General features: G+C 39.6%; 1 protein-coding gene across 3 annotated transcripts in view; it reads left to right on the forward strand.

Annotated features, from left to right (window-relative positions):
- Nucleotides 1-23,855, forward strand: part of UST (uronyl 2-sulfotransferase) — a 189,259-nt gene that overhangs the window by 115,070 nt on the left and 50,334 nt on the right. For all 3 annotated transcript variants that reach the window (XM_021390489.1, XM_021390491.1, XM_021390492.1), the window contains 2 exons: nucleotides 19,286-19,383; nucleotides 20,343-20,500. In XM_021390489.1, coding sequence (XP_021246164.1) covers nucleotides 19,286-19,383; nucleotides 20,343-20,500 — 256 coding nt within the window. The remainder of the gene's footprint in view (nucleotides 1-19,285; nucleotides 19,384-20,342; nucleotides 20,501-23,855) is intronic.

Here is a 23,855-nt window from a genome sequence, read left to right on the forward strand (position 1 = left end):
GAGAAAAGAAGACTCAGAGGGGATCTGATCAATGTCTATAAATATCTAAGGTGCAGGAAGCAAAGAGACAAGGCCAGACTTTTCAGTGGTGTGTGGCCATAGGACAAGGGGAAATGGCCACAAACTGAAGCATAGGAAGTTCTGCACAAATGTGCGTAAGAACTTCTTCACAGTGAGGGCGATGGGGCACTGTAACAGGCTGCCCAGAGAGGTTGTGGAGTCTCCTTCTCTGGAGATATTCAAGACCCACCTGGATGCCTGCCTGTGCAACCTGGTCTAGGGAGCCTGCGTTGGCAGGGGGTTGGACTCGATGATCTCTAGAGGTCCCCTCCAGCCCCTACAATTCTGTGATTCTGTGACTGAGTTGCAGGAAACCTGGTTCTGTGTGCATTAATCTCTCCATTCTGGTGTCACCAGAAGCATGGCTCCCAACTCATTTGAGTACCAGATCTAAATATTGGTCTGCTAATTTGCCAGGACAGGTTTTATATATATAAAGAAAGAGAGAGAGAGAGAGCTCAGTAAGTTAACAAGTGGTCACCTACTTATAGGATTTTTCTGATATTCATTATAAGTAAGTAGGGGGAGAGTGGGAAAGTTGCCTGCCTGCAGGTTGTGGGTGTGTGGGGGCATTTCTGTATGGTATTTTTGGTTTATGGTATTTTTCTGCATAGGTTACATGTTAGTTGACTGAACCATAAACTTTTTGGGGGGTCTGGTGAAGTGAGAATTTTTTCAGCTGACAAATGGAGGCATGCAGAGATTAAAATGATTTGTCTTTGTCCATGCAGTGCATACCAGATGTCAGTTACTGGGTTCGTAGCTTTAGTTAAGAGACCAATGTTTTGTGCACCCTCAATGTTTTCCTTTCCTTCCCAAACATACGGCAGTTATTTTGCTCCCTGTGCATTGTTGAGTGTTGAGATGACTTGAAATGGTCATTTGAGGTCCTTCAGGGTATCCTGAGCTGCGGGGCAGTTTGCAGCTGCACCCCTCATCTGAAGATCACACAGTAGCATCAATCTCTGTGGTTGCCGGGAGGGTGCTGCCGAAGCACAGCCACCTGTCAGCTGACCCAATTAGAACAGTTTGCTGCTTCTTCTCTCTAATGAGTGCTTTTAATAGCCTCCAGCTGTTCCCTTTTGCTGTATTAACTCCTCACAGCAAAATTTTTGTCATGTTTTTGTAACTCTTCATCTACTGTGTATGCTCCAAAGCTCTAAACAAACTATCCTTCCCCCAGATTTTCCCATTTTATATTAATAATTTATTGGACCATGAGGTGAAAGATAATTTAGATGTCACTTGGAGGAGGGACTAGTTAAACAACTTAGAAAATGTAATATTAAAGGAAATTTTTCATTGCTTACATTTTCTTTTCAGTGGCTGTAACTTACAAAGCAATATTTTTTCATGTTCCCTTATGGATTTGCATTCTTAACAGTATGGCATTATACAGTTATGAGTGTTAGAAAATGTGTTACTAATCTGTTTTCATTTACTAATTGGAGTCTATTGCATGCAGTAAATAGGCAACACAATATTGTTCAAGATTGCAGAGCTAAAATCTTGTGTACTTTGTAATGCATACTTATATTAATAGCAAATATGCTGAGATACAGATTTTATTAATACTGTTCTTTTGATTATATCATTCTGTATTGCATCCTTTTTCATGCAGACAGGATACAGGATAAAACCACAGAATCATAGAATGGCTTGGGTTGGAAGGGACCTCAAAGATCAACTCGTTCCAACCTGCAGTAATAACTGCAATATTTTGTTTCAGAATTTAAAAACTAGAGATATATTTTCATGCAATATTCTACTAGTTAATTATATGTGACTGAAAATTTCTGGCTGCTGCAAATGTTTAGAAACTGCATGAGATAGCAGAAGTCAAAGAGCAGAATAGTCCCACGCTCTGGGAAACACCCAGTCGTATTTAAATATAACATTATTACAGTGTCTTAGCACCACTAATAAACAGTACGTGGCATTAAAGCTTTTGTAGATGCAGTATTTAATATTCTTATATTTATAAGGACCTAACTGCGTTAATCCCAGTGGAGAAATATGAACCTTCATTTTTATGGAGATTTTGCAAGGTTAGTTAATTGTACCTTTATGAAGGTTCAGAATACAAAGTATCTCTTGACGTGTTCTTTTGTTTTTTTTTTTACTAAATGCATTGTGGTAGCTGGGGGAGCTAGTTTTCTTCAGCTACTCTGTAGGAATCCAGTGTTTGTGGAGTGGAAAGTCCCAAATGCAGAATAGAGTCTACTATATCAAGCACAAGAATGATCCTTTCTTCCCTAGTTTTAATCTCCAAAACATTCTGAAAATATAAAATGGACATACTCTCTTGCCTTACCCCCTGTATTTAGCCATCGACCACCAAATAATCTTTTTTAAAGTTACCACATATATTTATCAGTAGAAGTCTGACTTTTTGAAGTGTTTGTTATTGTAATAGTGTTTAATTAAAAAGATTTGAAGTCTTGTCTAATGAAATCATAGTAGCCTTCTCTAGAAAACCCCATGAAATACCTTCTTAATTACACTCCTACCTAGCAGGAGATCTGTTTGTTTCTCCTGGTTGCATTATGCTCTCGCAACATAAATAAAAACCGGCTTATTGACAGTACGGTGCGGAGAGAAACTGCAGAATCTTACAGTGCTCTTTATGGATGGTTGAGAGAGAGACACCCCACCCCTTACAGTCAATATACTGAACTTGTTCAGATTATGGTGTGATAATGCAATTCCAAGCAGTCAGATATTCGTTTTGCAGGAATCAAAAACTGCAGGAACTGACAGCCTGTAAGAAAAAAAAGAATTTATTAGCCTGCTTTATTTCTTGTCTGTCATTCTCCTTCCTCTTTGCCGTTTGCGGTTTACACATAAGTTTTCTGGCTGTCAGCGCTGCCAGCAAAGTGAAATAAACTGAAATCCTGATCTCTAAAACTTCCTTGCTAAAGCTTCCAGAAGGTGGAAACGCAATGAGAGGTCAGGATGCTGGGGCTGGTGGAGTCACCTGCTGATAGTGTGGTGAGAGACAGCAGTGTTTTCATAAAGGTATTCAAGACTATGCTGTGCTTTAGATGTCTGGGTAAGATAATTAAGGTACTCTGTAGCATTAAAAGTAGTTTTATTGATGCCCTGAACATATTCTAAGGGATCTCTTTCATGCATTATCATTAGTTCAAACCGAGCGTCATCAGCATGAATTTTCCAGTTGTGTATTTTTTGGTTGTGGTGTGGACTCTTCTGTCAACTGTAGAATAAGTGGATAAATTCTGTATTTTTAAGTGTTGTGGTTTAACTTGACAGCCGCACAGCTCCACACAGCTGTTCGCTCACTCTCCCCTGAGTGGAATGAGGGAGAGAATTGGAAACAAAATAGAACTCATGGGTTGAAATAGAAAACTATTTTCTAAGACAGAAGAGGAAAATAGAAACAAAAATGCACTTGAAAGAGTGTGTGTGTGTATATATATATATATATTAGCAATGCAACTACTTGGCAGCCAAGCCCAGCTAACAATACAACTGCTCACTAACAAGGGCCTGCCAGCAGTGCAGTGTCTCACCTCCCACCAACCAATGCCCCGAGCAGGGGTCGCCACCCAGCCGACTGCCCACAGCTTTATGGCCTTCCGCATGGTGTCACATGGTATGGAATAACCCTGTGCCTAAATCAGGCCAACTGCCCTGGCTGCACCCCATGCCCTGGTGCTGCTCTGTTCCCCACCAGGTGGTCTGTCCTGGCCCCGGACACACTGTAACCAAAACACTGGTGTGCAGTTGGCACTGTCTGGGCTGAAACCAGGACACTAAGATTGACGTAGGTTATTCAGAAACAACAAGCAAGCAGAGGTGCACAAAAAAAAAGAAAGGAACCTTCAGTGTTCTGGCATACTCAAGACTTAGTTTATCCTATTGTAGATTTCTTCCCTTCTGAAATCTTAGGGGTTTATTCTAGGGTGCATGGTGAAACCCTTTGCTTGGCCTCGGTACCAGGCTGGCATGGAGCCAGGGGCATGCTGCTCTGGTCACCACCTGGGCTCACATTGCTGGAGCCAGGATGCGTGGGGTCCCTGGATGTCCCTGGGGACAGAGCTGAGGGGCATATCCATGCTGGGGAGCTGGGAGGCATTTCAGAGGTTTGTTTCAGATGTCAAAGCTAGTATGTGGTTTTCCACCACAGCTAAATAAAGCTACTAGTGCCTGTGACTCAAAACTCTTCTGTTGTGGCAACTCCTACACCAATACCACCTGCTTGGAGAATGTAGACCATGGCTTCTGGCTTCTCTGAAAGAGCAACCCAGAAAAGATGCTTGCCCTGCTTAGTTTGACAATGTAATTTTTCACATTAGGTTATTATGTGAACTTTGGATCAAGTACAAGAAGAATGAGGTGGAAGGCTGGATGGAAGGAGGAAGAGGGAGCTGCTGGGAGGGAATGTAAGGAGCAATCTCATATCCAAATCCTCAGTGCAGAGATCATCTTCTGGTGTTGCTGTTATTTATCTAGCACTCACTAGTTAAACATAGGAAGGAGGCCAGAAAAAAAAAAAAAAAAAAAGAAAAAAGAAGTTAATATAAATAGCAGAAATATAATAAAAATCATTATCATATGAGATTGGAGGGCATCTGTGGCCACTGTCCAAACTTGGTTGGTTTCTCAGGCAACACTTACTATTTTGAGAGCGCGTGATCTTTGCCCCGAGTGCAGGTAACCCTGGAAATTGCTGCTCTATAATAACATGCAGAAGAACTTATTCACAGTAAGGGTGACGGAGACTGGAACTGCTTGCCCAGAGGGGTTGTGCAGTCTCCTTCTGTGGAGATATTCAAGACCCATCTGGACACCTACCTGTGCAACCTATTGTAGGATACCTGCTTTAGCAGGAGGGTTGGACAGGGTGATCACTTGAGGCTCCTTCCAACCTCTGCAATTCTGTGACTTCCCTATGCAGGATGCTACTGCTAATCAGCCCTGTTTCTCTTCTAAATAGAGAAGGACATGAACTGGTTTCTCTGCAATGTCAAATATCAACATCCTCCTTTGTTAAATTAAATGAATGTATTGTTCACAGTAACTAACTTTAATGAATTTACATTTTAGGAGTCTTGAATTCACAATATTGTGAGCACAAAGCAGTGAATGCTAAGAGAGTAGTGTATTTTATTAAAAAAAAAAGTAGACTGTAATCATTGACTGACCAAGCGCACACAAATAAAGGAAAGAACACTTTGTTCAACAGTGAAAATGAAGCACAGAGACACAACTTTAGATTTTGTTTCTGTCTCGTTAACAGAATGAACAGATCTGAACTGGGGAATAGTTTTCCCAACAAACAGTTCATTGTTTCATCTTACTTTGTTTGCTTTGTGCTCCTGTGAGGTAGAAACATGCATTTGTGTTTCTACAACTTCTAATTAGATACCAAACACCATAGGTTTTTGTTGGCAACTGAATTTGGATGTTCTCTCTAGTGTTTGGCCCTGCCTGGCAAGTAGCTGTTGTGCTTTACCCCCAGAGCATCCTTCAGGTGTCAGATATTCCAGATGTTCAGATTTTCCATCTTGGCATAAAGGGTATTACTGCAGATGGTTTTATTTTATTTTTTAAGAGTGTTTTTTCTAAGAGTAGAAGTTGTATTATGAGGTTATCAGCATACTAATAGCTTTTTAGTACGGAGGCTCTGGGCTGGTATTGTGTCCTCCCTTCTCATTTTTTTCCCAAGGGATATGAAAGGATCAGGAACTTCAGACAGTGAGTAAATTGTTTTGTTTTTTTTTTTTGCCAGACTGATAAGCAATTGCAATCAAAAGAGCAGTTGGCATGTACTTAATGCAGTTGCTTTGGGAAGAATAATGGCTTCTGTGCCCTTAGATAAGGACTGATGCAAACCACACACTGTAAGGCATCTCAGCACCTAAGTGAAATGGAAGCCCAATGGAAACAAACCCAGGAATCAGAGGGATACTGGTGGTCACTGAGAGTCCTTCAGAAAGCTATGTATGTATGCTCTGATTCCTTCAGCCGTTTTGTGGTGGGTTTTACTTAGAATGTGGTGAGGTGGTGTTGCCAGCAGAAAACTTGAGAGAACAGATTGTGATAAGCTGCAAACCTGCGCTTGTTGTAATTGAGTAGGGCTTGAAGCATTTTGCCATTGTTTCTTTATAGCCGGTCAAGTGAGGATGAGGATTGCTGCCAAGAAGTCATTTTTTTCTGTCTTTCTTTATAATTCTTCCCTTTTTTAAAGAAAGGATACTCGACAGGCATCAACTTTTTAAAATGCTTTTTGTCTTAAGATTACTGAAGTCAAATAGAATAACAAAAAACATACAGCACTCGCAGACCTGTTGGCTGATGATGCTACTCGGTTACAGGCTATCACAGGAGGCAGTTGGGGACTGTCTGGAATGAAAAGGTAAACCCATTATTCAGAAGAAGCGGTATACTTTGCATGTCAGTAGAGAAAATACGTTGTCCATGAATTGTTTCAAGCTACAGAAGTTTTTCTTTCAAGTCAGAGCAGTGTTCCCTTTTTCTTTATTTTATGCTAAGCTTTCTCTTGTTGACTTGTATTTTCAAAGCTCCAATATCACTTGTAACTGTGGTTGCTATAACTAAAAAGGAAAAGGAAGAACCAAAAACCAACAAAGAGTGTCTAGCTGATTATTTGTTATTAGGGACTCTGGAAAATGGACTACCATTGTTTCAGCAAAGCTGCCTACTGCTTGATGAATTATTGAAACACAGTCTAGCCAGGTTACCTTGAACACAACTTTTTCCTATGAGTTCTGGTCCAAGCAAAGCCAGCCACTATTCATAACTAAGCTTGTCAAGAGTAATTTCCTTTTTCTTGGGGAAAAATCCAATAAGTGGTGGCAAAAAGGAAACTTTCCATTGCGAATATGGGTTGCTAAATGAGATTTTTGTTTGAAATAAATTTTCTGTCCTCTTTAAGAAGGGAAAAAAAAATATAAAACAAAACTACACATCAGTGGTTGAAGGAAAAATGAAAATCAAATCAAAATTTCATCAGAATATAATCCAAAGAGATGATGTATTTGATAGAAGAACCCCTCAGTCCAGCAGAGTTATGAACCTCCATGATTTTATAATTGATATTGTTTCTTGTTGTATTTTTGAAAGCAGAAGCATCTGGAGTGAGGTGATAGAGAAATTCTGAATTTTCATGTGGGCAGGAAGGCGTTTTTCTGTTTTTCAAGGTTGTAGAAAAGAACTTCAGCAGATGACTCAAGGCTCGAAACTGAAAAAAAAAAGTTAAACAGGAACATTTTTATGTCTCTAAATCTTGTTGTTTTGGGAGTTTTAAATAGTTGGAGTTGTCCATACAGTGACAGTCCTGTCAAAATGAAAAAGGAAATTGGTATGTTTGTTCCGTTTTGTTCCAGCTATTCAGAATGGCACTGCTAGAAGTAATGCAGTGTATTAGTAATAATCCAGAAAAGCATTAGAGCTGTTCAGCAGGGAGATAATAAGTAGGGAAGTTAGGTAGGGTCAGCAGAGTAGAAACCATACCCAGCTGCAGCAGCAGGGAAGCCACATGCAGAAGTAATGCGTTTTTCTTCTCTGCTCTGTGGATCTTTTTGTATCTCAGACCTCAGGGATGAAGGAAAATATTCAAGGTCAGTAGACACTGGGCAGAAATCTGATAAGAAAAAGTTGTATTCACACTTGTATCTTTTTTCTCACACCATTCAAGAGGCTTGGGGTAAAGTACCACTACAAATGAAGCAGGCGAAGAGGATAGAAGACATTTACACCTTGTTGCTGTAAAGGAAACCCATTATTTACTCCTGAAAGTTAATCAAAGCTATCATCTAAATATTGAAGAAAGTAAGCATTTTTCTCCCTAATTCTTGTCACATAAACTTCTATTACAGCACATGCAAATGGAATGGCGTCTTTTGTCTTTGGTTCTATCTCTATCTGAGAGGGTGTGTAAAATAGCATTCATGTTGAATGCTTATTGCCAGTGAAATTAATTTTATTTCTGGCTTATGGATTGCTTCTCTCTGATAACATCTTTAATGTTCAAAACTCTGATAATTGTTTTTGTCAGCCTTTTTTTAAAACTTTTTCATCTTAAAACTATTTCTTTGTGAAGATTTACTAAAAGAATGTGATGTTATTGTCACGATAGTATGGCAGTCACAGAATTTCAATGTTTCTGTTGGTATAAGTGTTTTAGGGTTTTTGCTAAAATCTGATGAGCATGATTTCTCAGTGTTGTGGTCAAGGCTTAAAGGAATGAGAACATTTGGCCAGGGAAAGAAGGCTTGAGAAACATGTGCAATTACAGAAATGACATGTTATTAAAATAGGCTTTCCTGTGTTATAGCAACCAAGCTGTGCTTTGAAAACTTTAAACCTCTTATATCTGTGCACTTAACCTAGCATCATATGCAAATGTGAGAACTTTCTGCATTAAGCTCTTGTGGAGAACTGAAGGTATAGTTGGTTATCCTGGGTGAGACAGGAACTCCAGTACAGACTGAGGAGGGACTGTAGGGCTGCTTCCCCACTCTGCTGTCCTCCCAGCTCCTGACATTCTTCAGCTTGCAGTTCTCAGCCAGACGTTGTATCCGTATCTGTGTTGTTTAATATCCCTTGATAACTTTTCTTTCTTGAATCTCTCTCTCTCTTATTTTATTTTTAAAAATCCTATAACACTTTGTCATCAGAATATGCCTTTACTGGCCCTGAATTTTTTCTGGTATTTTGTCACCTAATCATTTAGCACGCTAGGGTTCTTCTCCTTGTGGTCAGATTTCTTAGCACTGTCATTAATACTCTCTGAAAAACATATTATTTCGCTGTTAAGCTTTTATTGTTATGCAGAAGCGATGTATCAGAACAGATGCAGTGCTACCCTAATCATTGACTCATTTCACAACCTTAACTAGCCATTTTACTTCCTGCCTTTAGTTTCCTATCCCTTATCAGTCCCTGCTCTGTTTCTCTTCCTGGGAATTTAGGCATGGGACTGTCTTTATCACATCTTTAGTGACTGAATCGCAGAACTCTCTGAAGTTGGAGAAGCACAGCTTTCTTTGCAAAAACTATGTTGATTCTTCCTACTGCTTGTTTAGAATAGTGCCCTCTAGTACTAGCTGGTTCTGGCAATCTTCTGTTCATTTTATCCATTTTTCCTAAATCATCTTTGATGCTTCATTTTGAGACTTTTTTTTCTGACTTATTCCATCTCCAAAAGGCTTATTTCTGTATATGAAAGCATCCCAGATCTCATATGGGATAAGAGGGATTTTTATTGTGGTACAGTTTTTCATTCCAAACAATGTTTAATGCATATTATTGCTCAATTCTGAGGAGGACTTGCTATCAACTATGTCCACACTGAGCCTGTATTATAATGTGCTTGGCTGGACAGTGAGGCTTTTAACGCTATTAGAGTGCTGTAGTAGAGAGGTGATGATCTGCAGTGCTTTACAGTGGTTTCCTCTTTATCTTAACCAATTTGTTTCTTAACGAATGTGTAGCACAAATGGTCTCTTGGATCCAGCATTTCAAATAAAACAGAAGATGCTGGGCTCCTGGTGACAGAAATGTGAAATGATTCCCTCATTTTCTCCATAGCACTCTCTTGTTCTGAACAGAATTTACATAAGGCATTAGCAGGGTATTTTCTGCTTTACTTGGAGCTGGAAAAGCCTAAGCTAAAAGTGTTCTGTTTTAGGACTTCTAAGAAATTGAAGAGAGTCCAGACGACAGTCTTAAAAAGGAAATACTGTAGGGAAATGTAAATCTTATGATGAGTAAAAATATGCTGTAATGCGGTTGTCCTCCAGTTATTCCACGTGTTCACCAAAATTCAAGACAAAAAGAAGTTTCTTTAAGTTGCATGAAGGTATATTCACGTCAGATACTAGTAGGGACTTTTTGGCTTTAGGAATAGTAAAGCAGTGATATAAAAAGAGAGAGAGAGCATATGAACATTTTAATGAACAGACTGGACAAATGACCACCAGCTTCAGATAAACTTGGCTCTCCATTAGTGAAGGATGGACTAAGAGGCTTCTCGAGGCCCTTGTTTTTCTGGAGCAGCCTTTTCTCCTGGCATAGCCGCTGTCTCAGCATGGACCATGTCCCCTGCATGTGCCAGTAGCCCTGCTGGGGTGAGCCTTGCCCACCATCCACTTCTGTGCCCACTTCAGTCCCACTGGCATCAGCATCATAGTCCTCTCTGGGTTGAGCCCATCATCTGTTGCTGCATAACTTTCTCTGTGCTCCAGAACTACCTTCTGTGAACATAAATCGCTGCATTTGTCTGTTGAGTCACTGCTTTTCTCACAAGCATCTGTTAGCCAGCATCCAGCCCCTTTGCATTCATGAGGGCTGAGAAATCAGTGAGATAGAGACTATTTCCTGTTCGGTGTTTGCATATAATTGAATATATGCCATCCTTAATTGACTTTATTGAGGGTCATCATCTGAGCAAACTAATTTCCCAGGTTCTTTTATGAAGAGGTGTTAGTAAGCAGACTCAACAAATGTACTGTCTCATTGCTGTTGCCTCTGCAATTCATTCTTGATTGCAGCATAATGCTCTGCATTTTTGGTCTTCCCTGGATCTGTGCCCTCTATAACAGGATGGTTATTTAACGCTTATGCACTTCTTCCAGCTGGCAGGCACCCTTCCTTTTTTTGGCATTATTTCTTTCTATTTTTTTTTCTAATATATTTCCCGTACTAAGATGGTTTGAGGTGAAAAATACAAAAGCAATGGAAAAGGAAGATGTGAGAAGGTGCCACTTACAGCTACGAAGTGGTTCTGTTCTAATTGGTAAAACTGGCTGTTTACAAATTAATAATAAGGTTTCTGATAACAAGAGTTAGAAAATAAGGATCTGCAGAAGGGTTTAATGTTTGTGGGCAGTCAATCACCTTTGCTAGGTTAGTGCCAGCAAAAATTATGTATGTGAATAAATAGTGTATGCCTTGCTAAATGAGCATGTAGACAGTTAGCAGAAGACACTGTTTTGTTAGGTGCTGCTTCACTTGGTAAGATGCCAGGAAGAAGAGCTGAATATATTGTTGGCAGGAAAGGCAGGCAAATAAGCTGAGCCAAAAGAGTCCGTCAAAAAGAAAAAAGTGGGAATTCGACTTGGCAATGTATTTGCTTATGTGGTCTGGGGGAAAAAATGAAAAACACATATATTGCCAGAAAAAAAGTGGAAAGTCAATTCAAAGAAAACACAGAATTATCCTCAAAAAAAAAAAAAATAGAAATCAAGGAAATCCACACTGATGTAAAGACAGCATGGTTTAAATCTAAGCAAACTGTAAGCTAGCATAGGCTAGCTTCAAAATGTCAAGTTTCCTCATTTGAACAAAATTTAAAGAAGGCTTAAGTAGTATTCCAGTAGTTTAAAATATCTTTGTCTTTTTCTCCAGCTTTTTGTAATAGAATTTTCTCCTGAACAGTTGTACTATTATAATGCAGGCTTTTTTAAACAAAGAATAAGATATACTGTGAAACAAAGTGCTGTTTCATTAACTTGTACAATATTTACAAATATTTAGTCCGCCAATACAGTTACTCATGAAAAGTGTCAAACTTTGTATGTATCCCTTACCTGTGCTGACACTTGGTGATAGCTGCCAAGGGTTCTGTGAGCTTCCCACACTGTTTCTCAAATGCAGCATTCGTATGCTACCCTGGACTGTGTGAAGCAGAAATATTTAGTAGTAGGTCTTGCAGCTATCCTTTCACCGCCACTATGGAAGAGTTAGCATTCAGATTAAATGTTGAAAAATATTTTTCGAGTTTGTAAAGTGCTTTTTTTCTTACAGAAAGAATGTTCCCTTCTCTATCTTTTCAGTATGGTTTTTATGGTATGCATACACTTGACTTGCCTCAAGTGTATGTATTGGTGTGACTTGCTGCCCAGGCCAGAAACACCAGAGAGGGAGCTTGCTCTCAGAGAGGGGACGAGATGACTCTGTAGCCTTTTCTCATGGAGTAGCCCAACCAAGTGGAAAGGCAGGTATGGCAAAGAGCTAATGAGCAGGCAGGCCTGTGAGCATTGTCTCTGTAGGGATCTGTGGTTTCCCCAGAACAATTGAGTATGTGGTAACTTTTCATAAGGTTTCTTTCAAAAACAGCCCAGTGAATACTGCTGAAAACGTAGCAGGGTCCAACCCTCCTAATTGTCCTCATTGTGTCCCATGGACTCCCCAGGGACCTTGTGCAAGATGTATTAGTCGTGATTCTTAACTACTGACAGGGTTACACCACCACTTATTGGTGTCTGGATTTCTGCTCTTCTTCTGAAAGGTGGCCATCTGGATGAGAGAGATGGGTAGGTAAGCGGTCCCACCTGCCAAGGTGAGTGGTTAGCTGATGCTTTGAGAGCAGAAGTAGGGCTGTAGGAAGCATCTGAAGAACTGGAAAAAAAGGGAAAGGATAAGGTTGTATGAAATTATGAAGTAAAACATCAATTGGAGGAAAAAACATATATTCAGTAAGTCGTTTGTAAGTGTACATCACTTTGTTTTACGTGACAGTTTCTGTTTTACACTAAGATGGCTGGAGGACAGCAGTTTGAATCAATTAAGCTGGCTCTGTGGGATGCTTTCGCTCTTGCTGCTGCTTAGAGTCCCTGAAACCTTCTAACAAGTATCCCTCTGATCTCTTGTGTAGGCAGTTGTATTGTCTCCTTCACCACCAGCACAATGTGCCTAACAGGAGTATGGGTGACGAGAAGGCTGTTCTTTTTCATTTCCCTCTTTTTTCACTTCATTCTCAATTTGGTTTTGCTGCTGCTTTTTGTCAAATACATGATTTAGCTTGAAGTGAAGAGCAACCTTTGGAAGAAATGATCATTAAACTTTCCTGGGAGTTTAGGAGATCAAGAGTTCTTTTTAAAAGCACATTTCAACTCTTGAGGAATACATGGAAGAAGAGAAGCTGAGTACCTGCAAATATGTAAAATGTCTGTGCGGCCCTTTCAGAGTTGTATAAGGCATTCAGAGTTGTATCTCTTCGGAAACAGACATGCAGAGTGAAAGAGTTGAAGGGAATATTACCTGTGACTAAAAGCCAGTTTCAAAATGCAAACCTTCACTCAGCTTTGTAGTGTTCATCAGAGGTAAAGCAGCATTGCCACTCGGTCTTCAAGTGGAAAAAGCATGGTTGCACCATGAAGGAGGGCATTCCTGGGAAGTGAAGAGAGGAGAAGACCCTGGTGGCACCAGTGGACCTCTCAGTACCACAGAATAAAACGCTTGGAGTGGCTCTGGCCCCGGCAGCTGCCAGGTGCATGTACGAGCATGGATGGATGTCTCCTTGTCAGCAGCATTTTGGCCCAGCAGACAGCTGGTGCCAGAGCGACACGAGCACACACTCAGGTGACAGTTTCCTTATCACTGCAAGGACCACATGAATGAAATAACCAAAAGAAATGAACAGTGTGAGGGAAGATATTTGATGTGACTCAAGATGGGATGTGCCCTATGCAGTCATGGTACAGCTGTACTGTGGTGGGAATTGGTGGGGCCTTCCTGTGAGATGGGATTCTGTGGCCTTCTGAGCCTGCATGGGTGTGAGGGGGCCATCACAGCTGGTGCAAAGGGGACAGCTGGGGACAGAAAACTGCATTTTGGTTAGCTAGGCCAGCTCTGCCGTCTCTTGGGAATGTACTGCTGCTCGCTCTGGAGCCTGCTATTAGTGTCCAAATAGCTCATACCAGTGTGCTGTGGTCTTCAGAGGACAATCAGCTGGCTCAGATTGCTCCCATACAGCTTGTCTCTATACACGCTGACTGGCAACCTTCCACTGAAGGGCTGGATACTACAACAGCCCAGGCTGGGAGGCACTTGGCCTTGGCTCTGTTGGCAGCGCTGCTTTGGGAAGCAATGCCCGGCGCCTCATGGCCGGCTCCTGCCAACATTGTTAGACTAAGCGCACCAAGAAGCACCTGAATCTGAACTGAGAAGGTCACCTGGCTGCTGTGCGGCTCTAATTATCCAAGTGTTCGGTTGAGATTGAACAAAAACATTGAATATCAACAGATGACATAGAAATGATTTTAATGAGGGTTAAAAATATGTATTGCATTATAATTTATTTTCTGTAAAAGTATGTAAATAGATAACTTGTATAACTAAATAACATTAAGTCATATTAATAACAGTAAGATATGTTACATTAGTATTTGAAAAGCTTAATTCTAAATATACTTTGATTTTGTAGTTTAGCCAGAGCAAAGTACATCTTTCTCCAGTCTTTCACAGTAGGAAATCATGCTTTTCCTTCTTTCCTCTCATATTTACACTTCCACACCATTTTCTGAGCCATTTTGTTTACATTTGCATTCCCATTGCTCTGTGGTACCTGGAAATCCACAGCCAGAAGTCAGAGAAAGAGGCGGGTTATTTTATCTTTCATTTCTGTGGTTGTGTTTAGTTTATGTGATGCAACGTTGTCCTAGGGATGTAATGGTCAGCTTGACCTCCTTCCAAACACTGAGCAAGCAAGTAAATGAGAAAATATTTAAAAAGCCGTGAGAGAATTCTGGGGGCTCTCAGCAGAGCAGAAAAATTTTCCTTGGCTGCCCATGGTGAGGACTAGACTGGGACATTGACTGTGGCACTGTATTAAGAGCAGCCTTGTGAGCAGCAGAGGTCACCATCGACTGGGCTCACTCACTGGTTTTCCACATCATGTTATTTCATTTCCTTTCATGAGTGTATTTCTACTTGAAAGCTGTTTATTTAGTTCCCTGCTTCCTCTGTAGCCTCCATGACACACCTACACTTCACATCTGCTGCCTTCAGACCCAAACAAGGAGCCTGCACTGTGACCAGTCTGTAGCAGGGTCTCCTGTCTCTGCCATGGGAGCTGCAGTATCCCCATGAGGGCAGGCGTAGAAAGACTGTTCTATTTTGCATGTTGACTATGAGAGAAGGAAAGGTCACTTTTTGGCTTCCCCCAAGTTAATGGATGATTAATGGAAAAATACTTGCCAGGCATGTGTGTATCAGGTTGGATATTAGGAAAAATTTATTCTCAGGAAGAGTGATGGTGCAGTGGCACAGGCTGCCCAGGGAGGTGGTGGAGTCACCGTCCCTGGAAGTATTCTAGGGCCATGTACATGTGGCACTGGGGGACGTTTTAAGTGGGCGTGGTGGGGATGGGCTGGTGGTTGGACTGGATGACCTTAGTGGTCTTCTTCAACCTTAGCAATTCTTTGATTCTGTTAGTCTTTATTTTAAATTGTTAGTGATACTAAGAATTGCCATACATCCATGGCGAAATCTGGTCTTTCCATAACTTTTGATTGAAACACTGAGAATACAGAGAATGTTTTGAAGCTCAACAATTTTTTTTCAGCTTACGTGTTCCTTCTGCTGGCCAAAAAGTGATTTTTTTTCAATAGTTTAAAATTCTGTTTTGGGAAAAGAACACCAAACTCTCAAACCTGAGATCGTATCTTTTTTTTATATGGTGTAGTATTTGCAATGAATTAAAGACATTAATGTCAGTAAATTGCTTTATGTTTTACAGAAAGTGCTCAAAAGTTTACCCTTTTAGTGACAACACTAAAATTCCAGAACAAATTTTATATCCATTAATTTTTTTTAACACATGCAAACTTCCCTGATGACATATGTGCAAGCACATAAAATAGTTCTGTTGTTGTTAGCTTAAACAAAAATAGTAAAATGCCTGAGAGATTTCTGATGAGTCTGTCTTGTTTGCAGGTTACTGTATTAGGGCACATGACAGTTTTTTTTATGAAGGGCAGTTTTACAGAAGGAAGTAGACACTACCAAAATGCCATTTCAGCCCAAATTGTAACAATAATAGAAAAAAATATATATTTTTTAAATAAATTGTTTCTGTTGATACTGACAGCCCCAGAGCTGCAGCAGGGCCAGTGCTGGTTCCCGGGGAGCCTTCTGCCCTGCTCCAGACAGAGCCCAGCAGGATGTGAGCAGTGTGGCTTCTGGTTGAGAGCTGAGGAATAAAACAAAATCCCTTTCTTTGTTGTGGAAGGGTGTGATCAAAGTAGCTCTGTTTCTTTCTTTCTGTATCTTTCTCAGCTGTGTTTGAATTATTTTTTCTTGAAGACTCCTCCAGTGATCTAAATGCAAGAAGCTGACATCTGTCAGCTTGCAAGTTTTTGTCTCACAGAGGAACTTTCTGCCCTGGAAGATCTATATCCTGCTAGGAAAACATGCTCTTTAATGGAAAAAATGTAGCATGAATGTGGCTTAGGATAACAGAGTAACATTGCCTAGAATAACATAATATCACCTTAGTGTTTTGTGCCCAGAAAAAAAAAGCAGGAACTGGTACAAGTCATCCAGCAGCGGAAGAGCAGCTTCGTGTAGGTTTGTGTATTGTGATGAGTAACACACCTCCAGCCAGGCTTGCTTTTGCACACACAACCCAACCCCCTTGGTTGAAAATGGTAATTCCACATATCATCACATATCAGTGTTAATTCCACGTATCACCCAGTGAAATCTCCTCTGAGGGGATGGATGGATGTTGCTGATTTGTTTCACAAATTGAGAATACATGAAAACAGGAAAGGAAAGCAGGTGTTGCAGATGTATTGGAACCATCCAGCAGCCGTAATACAGATCAGATGTGCGTAAGTAACACTGCTTTTTGCAATGGCAAAAGTAAAAGGATATTGAAATAGGGCAGCCCTTTGACCACAGAGCAAGCCTGGTGCTTTTGATGTTGGGAACGTGAAGGGTGTGCCTTTATGTGGTGGAAAATTGGAGATTCAAGTGAAAACGTACTTGACCTTTATCTTAAACCTTTATTGCATCAAGGTCCTTTTGCACTCTTTTCACAAATGAAACCTGAAGGAAAGTGCCACTAGGTAGTTTAGATTAGTGCAGTCCCAATTGATCCTGCAGCTACAGTTGTTGACACAAGAAGGGAATACTAAACATCTATTTTTGATTAAGTATAAGCTCTTCACTTGTTAAAGCTGCAGCATTTTTCTTGTGAATGTACATTGTCTTTATCATATGAATGTTTTATTTGGCCATATTAACCGAACACAACTTTCAGAAGGAGAAGGAGGAACGTGTTAGGCTCTTGTATTGGGTACTAATCTTTATTTATCTCAGGAATATTATTTTCTGACTCACCATATTCATTATTCTTACAAAGAAACAATAAATGTCTTAGCTGTGAATTATAAATTCATTGCCATGCTCTGTAGGTCTGGTTATTACGGAATTATTATGGAAACTGGAGAATATGTATCCCTGAAACATCTCTTGATAATGCCTATGTTAAAAAATACAATGGACCTTTAAAAAACTGACATTTTTAACTATCATAAAATCACAGAATGGCTTGGGTTGGAAGGGACCTCAAAACCCACCCAGCCCCAACCCCCTGCCATGGGCAGGGCTGCCACCCACCAGCTCAGGCTGCACAGGGCCCTGTCCAACCCACCCTTGAGTGCCTCCAGGGATGGGACACCCACAGCTTCTCTGGACAACCAGAGAAGTGTCTCACCATTCTCTGAGTGAAGAATTTCTTCCTAACATCTGATATAAATCTACGTTCTTCCAGTTAAAAACTGTTTCTGCTTTTCCTGTCTCTGCAGGCTCTGGTAAAAAGGTTTTTGCCATCTTTCTTACAGGCATCCTTAATGTATTGAAAGGCAATGATAAAGACTTGTGTTTAAAAAACACAACAAAAGAACTATTGAGGTCACAGAAGGAAAACATTAACTGTGCTACTTGTAAATTTCTCAATAATATTTGTAGCAGTGAGAGCAAAGGGTTTGGGTTCAACTCAGAGCCTTGAATGTAAAAATTCATTGCTTGGATGTAAATCTTAGAGTACGTATGTAAGGCAGGCCCTTCTCAGTGTTCTTGAATGCACTGTGGGGAGCAGGGGAAGAGGGTTGCTTGTATCCCTTGTGGCAATTTTTATGCTGTTTTCTCTGATAGTTCTTCACTGTGCAATCTAATTGCAGCCCATGATCTCCTGATATGCCCATAAAATCTGATTTACATACAGGTAAGACAGGTGAGGAAATGAGAGTGAACTTGTAACAGGCTTTTGGACCCAGATGTGAAACTAATGAAGTTAAGCCTTCGGTTCTTCAGTTCACTTCCGTTCAGTTCAGTTCACTTCAGCTTTTCTCCACGGAGGTGTCAGAAGCCAGTGCTGCCACTGGGCTCCATGCCCCACACTGCCCTGGGGCTGCCCAGGGCATTCACTGGCACAGGGGCTGCTCTGTGCTTCTCCCATGCTGCTGAGCAGTTCTAGCTCTTGGAGGGTGTGCTGAGCACTGAAATGATCTTTGTCCCATTTCATTTACTTGATAAAGTATGCATTTGATCATTGATTTACCAAGCCCACTGAGTTATGGAAGCACACATTGAAGAAAGATGAGAAAGGAAACTTTTGCAAAGATGTGATTCTTTCATCTTTGCTTATGTTGTATTACCCTTTTTTTCCTTGTAAGTCTCATTGGATTCTGCCTGCAGAATGAGGCTCTATTAGGCTAGATAAGGGTAGTGGAATTCGATCCCACTTTAGGGAATGTTTATTACTGAGCCAAGTAAAATGGGAAGTGGGATGCGGTTCCTTGGGGTTCAGTAGCTACGTCTCATCTGTTGAGAAATGATAAATAGTACTTATGACTGATGAATTAGGAAAGTGATAAAATACTTACTAATAAGCTCTTTTCTCTATTGTGTAATACTTACACAATAGGCTCATTTCTGAACATGTCAGAAATGTCCTGAACTGCAGTCAAAGGTGATATATGTTTTTATATCAGGAGCAAACTGTGTGAATTACAGCTTATAATTGTTCATTCCAGTCATCGTATGAACCAGAATAAAATAAAATAATTTTCTCTGTTTAATCTACATGTTTTCTTTCTTTTTAATATGCCCCAGGGAAAAGTCTGAAAATAATATCCTGAATATTTTATATACCTCATTGAGAAAGTCAATCCATTTGTCCTGCTTTGAATCAGGCATTCATCCCAATACAAAAATGTGTTATTCGCGCCAAGACGTTATAGAAAGAAATCACTTTTTTCTCCTGCAGCTTTCCAATGAAGTTTAAAAGTATTAAAATCAACAATGATTTTTTTCTAATGTGTTTAGTATAGCCTCAGCAAAACTCTGTGATTCTGAGATGCTGTGTAAGGCATGGGATAAAGAAAACAATTGTTGACAGAGAAAACACAGTAATCAACTGTGTTTTCTGTTTTCTCACCCACAGGACATTAATGTATGTATCCTTGAAAACTACCCCGAATGTTCCAATCCCAGGTTATTTTATATCATACCCTATTTCTGTGGACAGCATCCAAGATGCAGGTAAGTAAATATATGAGGTATCCCAATTTGCTCAGCAATATCCATTGACAATATTTTGTAAAAACTGGTAATTGGAGGCAATAGATATTTGAAGTACAATGGAAAAGTGTAACTACAATGTGACGATGCATGTGATAACTGCATGCATGAGTATATTTTGGAATAATAAGGGTAATTATAAATGTAGTATTGTTCTTTTTATTTGATTTCACACTTGAATAATAAATCTGGATGTAATCATTGGGATTTTTCTCTTCTGAGTTGGTAGTGACCTTACGTACTCATTATCCATTTTACCTGCGCCTTAAGTTTTTAATGCATACTTTTTAGTTGTCCTCACATGTTGATACCAGATCTATATCTTAGGAATTTTGGGTTTCCATACAAGAAATAGCAGTCATGCTTAAAATTATGTAAAGTGCAGCCTTCTGCTGTAATTGAACTAGCTCATGTTTGATGTGTCTATTTATGCCATCCACACGTTGCTATATTATTGATGTAATATACTACACTTCTATGCAGTATACAAACAATTTTAAGTACCTTCTTGCTTTGAAATGATTTTATATTGCTGATCACAGCAAATTCCCTATTAACCTTGTTCAACTTCAAGGTATTATATTTATTGATTGCTACCATTTCTCCGTAACGGAATAACTGTGCATTTTTCCAAAAATTTATTACAGAAGCCATATTTTCTTTTAGTAGTTATAACAAATGAAAATGTGTTCATTCTTTTGTCTTTAAGTATCTTTACTGTAAAATTTCTCTTTTTTTTTGGCATAAAGGAAGGTACTATTGTGGAACAAACATTTTTTTCTTTAGGTATTTTGGCTTCATTTGCAATTTCTTACATTTGCATATTTACCTTGAATTTCTGAAGTAAATGTGTATTTAAACACCCATTCTCCTCCCCTTTTTTTAATCTTTATTCCTCTCCCTCCTTTACTTTCACACAGAGAACCTGGTGAATGGGCCCTTGAAAGAGCAAAGATGAACGTTAATGAAAACTTCCTGCTTGTGGGGATTCTAGAGGAGCTGGAAGACGTGCTGCTTTTATTAGAAAGATTCTTACCTCATTATTTCAAGGATGTGCTTAGCATCTACAAAAATCCAGGTAACTTTTTCCATTAAAAACACTACTTTCACACAAATGTTGGCAAAATCTGGATGACCGCTGAAAGAGTTTATGTCTTATTTAGTCAATGAAGAGATTTGTATTCCTTTTAGGGTGCAGATTTGATTGATGGGGAGAGGTGTATTCTACATTTATTCTTAATGTCATCGAGTGGTTTTCATTCCCAGGCAATCACTTAGTGCTCCAGTAATCTCGCCAAATGCCCCAAAGCCTCATAGTTATCTCTGGAGTGGCTTTTTCTTCTTTTAATTCTGGCATATTCAGCTCTCAAACAGGTGTCAACTCTCAAAACGTCAGCAATTATCTATGTAAGGAAACCTAGAAGAAATGGGTTGGGGAGCTGAACACTGAGGGTTCTTAAATAGCCAGATATTTATTTGCTCTCAACCTTTACTGAGTTGCTGTGATTTTAACCAATTATGATGAAATAACCCTTCACTTAAACAGAGATTAGGTGAAGCACAAATAATAATGTATACCTACAGTATGCTGAGTAGAAAGCATGGTCAGAAAAAAAGAGTTAGGTGAACTTCAGTAGAGAAATGATATCAGAGGCACTTAATCAGCATCTTAACTTGCACCCAGCATCACTCTGAAAGTGTTCTCTTGTTGTGTTCAGTTCGTTCCTCCCAATGCTTATTTTTTACTCTAACTCTGTAGAGAACAGTTTTGTGTCCCATGCTTAAATCAAGAAATAAGGTGCTTCTGTGGAGCTGTGCATGTCATTTTAGCAGAATTGGTCTGCTGCTTACATTTGATTGGGTTATTAACGTGGTATGAACCAAGAAGCGGTAAAACTTGCCTCTTGCACGGTGACTGCTGCATTGATGTCAATTTGAAATCCCTACAGCCACTGAAAGGTATGTTTTGTACTCATTTGTATATTAAAAACACACAAATCAAACACTGAATTTTGTTTGTAATGCATATGAAGCTTATCACTGGCTTTTGATTGAGAGCAGCTGTAATACTGAAAGGCTTCAGTGCGTGATTGTTGCCCAGTCCCTCCTTCTGGGATGCATCTATGAAAGTTTGGTATTAATCAACATACAAATATTACAGAGAAAGAGTGGCATTCTCTTTTCTTTATGAGTTTTAAAATAACAAGACCTATATTTTTAGCATGTGGAAGTCTTCCTTGCATTTTTTTCCACACAGATGCTAGGCCAGAAGGAGGTAGAGAATCAACAGAAGGATGCTTTCTGCAGTCAGCAGATTTTTCTATGGGGATATATAGGGTTTTTCAGCTGTTCTATGGAACATAGATTTTCACTTTTCCAATTTGAGAAGCTAAAAACAGCTCGTTTGGGCTTAATTTTTCACTAGGGTGCCATTGGAATTGTAGAATGTGAAATAAGCCATCTCCCAGAATGAGTAAGTGCTGGACAGTCTTTCTTCTCTCTCTGCGTACTGCAATATCTCTGGGAGATTTGATCCCACATTTCAGGGCAGTGATTTCCTCTTCTCTGGGATTTCATGCATAAGACCAGTATTGTCTGAAGATTCATCTCTTTCCTTCAGTATTCCTCATGTGGATTAAAGTTGAATTCGTTTTTACCATTCACTGATTAAGAAGGAGGAATAGAATAGAAGCAGCATCTCTGTGTTAGCTTTGCTCTTTTCATACACGCAAAGGTCTTTAAGTCATAATTATTTTCAGATTATTGCAGAGTTGGTGCAAATGCTTACAAAAGACTTAACAGAATCAGTCAGAAAAGAAAAGAATCCAAGCGCTGCGTAAGAAGTGCTACATAGTTCTTTTCAGTGCACCTTAGACCTGATCTGCAACACCCTCTGCTGTTACATCATGAAGTGCTGGAAGGAAGGGATACTGTTCTCCAGCCCAGCGGCATGGTGACCCCACAAAGCTGCAGATATGTCAGGCTAAGCCCAACTTTCTTGTTGCAACTAACACTTGCAGATTAATTATATAAAATGTACTTTTGTTTGCTAAACTGCTTCTTTATCTGAGATACTATTATGGCAGTCTTTCTTCTCTTTGTATAAAAAAGGCAATGCTTTTCCAGAACTTACTTTTTATCAGTTGAACATATTCAGATGAGAAAAATACAGTAGAAGATCGTGTGTGGAAGGTCCTCGCAGTCACTCGCAGGCTAGTGAATCTCTGTACCAGAGCCCACTTGTTATTGATGAGACTTATTTAAACAACTGGATTTATAGAGCTGCTAAAAGCAGAAAATATTTGAAGGAAGGCTGTTTCCATCCAATACTGCTTTAGTGGATTATATGCAAAGTAAAGTAGAAAATTGGTGGTTGCTGTCTCACCCATATCATACTCTAAAAAAATTCAAGAGCACCTGCTTCTCACTGTAGGTAGTAAATTGCTGGATGTACTCAAGTCCATAAAACCATGAGTGCTGCACAGGATGGCCTTTGGACGCTCCTGTAGTTGCACTTGGAAAGCATTCAAGAGACAGCTGTGGGAGTTAGGGGTTAAGCCCCTTCTTGTTTCCAAAGCTGGGACCCTCCTCCTCATTACAGTTACTTTGAGTGGGCACTAGCTCACTACAGCTCCCATCCATGGAAACTTGTTATTGTAAGGAGCCTTCAGTGTAGACTGGTGATGCTATAAATCAGGAAATACCAAAGCTTTCTTTTTATCATCTCTATTGTTTTATTTTAACTACACAAACCTTATTAAAGTGTCTCCTGTCTTGTCTTTGTCTGCAGTAGAATTTCTCATCTGACAGCAGTTAAGAACATTTATTAAAGATTTCTTGCTCGTTGTCTTCCTAGCAAGAAAATAAAGCCCAGAGCCTTTTTAAAGTCGAATATACTTCACAGCTATTGTTCTGAAGCAAAGGATCAGTAAAACTGTGACTCTGTTGATCAGATAGATAGCAGAACATTTAAATCAGAGCAAAGAAATTTAAGTGCAGCTGTCTGTCTGTGTATAATGGCAGAGATAACTGTTAAATGTAACATGACTTAAGTGCATTTGTTGGTGACACCAGTGATGTATTTCATTACGTTTTGCATAAGCTGGCAAGAGGAGACTGTGAAAGAAGGTAAGAATTTTTAGTATCTGAGGATGCTAGAAGAATAATTTTCTTTGTTGCATTGATAAAATGTTGCCCTGAGCAAATCCATATGCTGAATATATTGACATGTGTGTTTTATAGCAATATACAACAGTGAGAAAGCTTCTTGATGTGCTGAAGCTTCCAATGGAACCTTTTAATCTTGTAGCATTCTTTAGAGCTACAGGGTTCCTGTTTTTTTTTTTCTTTTCTACTCTCCTTGATATTAAGTATCTTGTTAATGTTGATGTCAAATCAAGCTTTGCAAAGGGTACAGCTGTTCTTGTAGTGCT

This window comes from Numida meleagris, chromosome 3, assembly GCF_002078875.1.
Source record: "Numida meleagris isolate 19003 breed g44 Domestic line chromosome 3, NumMel1.0, whole genome shotgun sequence".
In the NCBI taxonomy this organism is placed as follows: Eukaryota; Metazoa; Chordata; class Aves; order Galliformes; family Numididae; genus Numida; species Numida meleagris.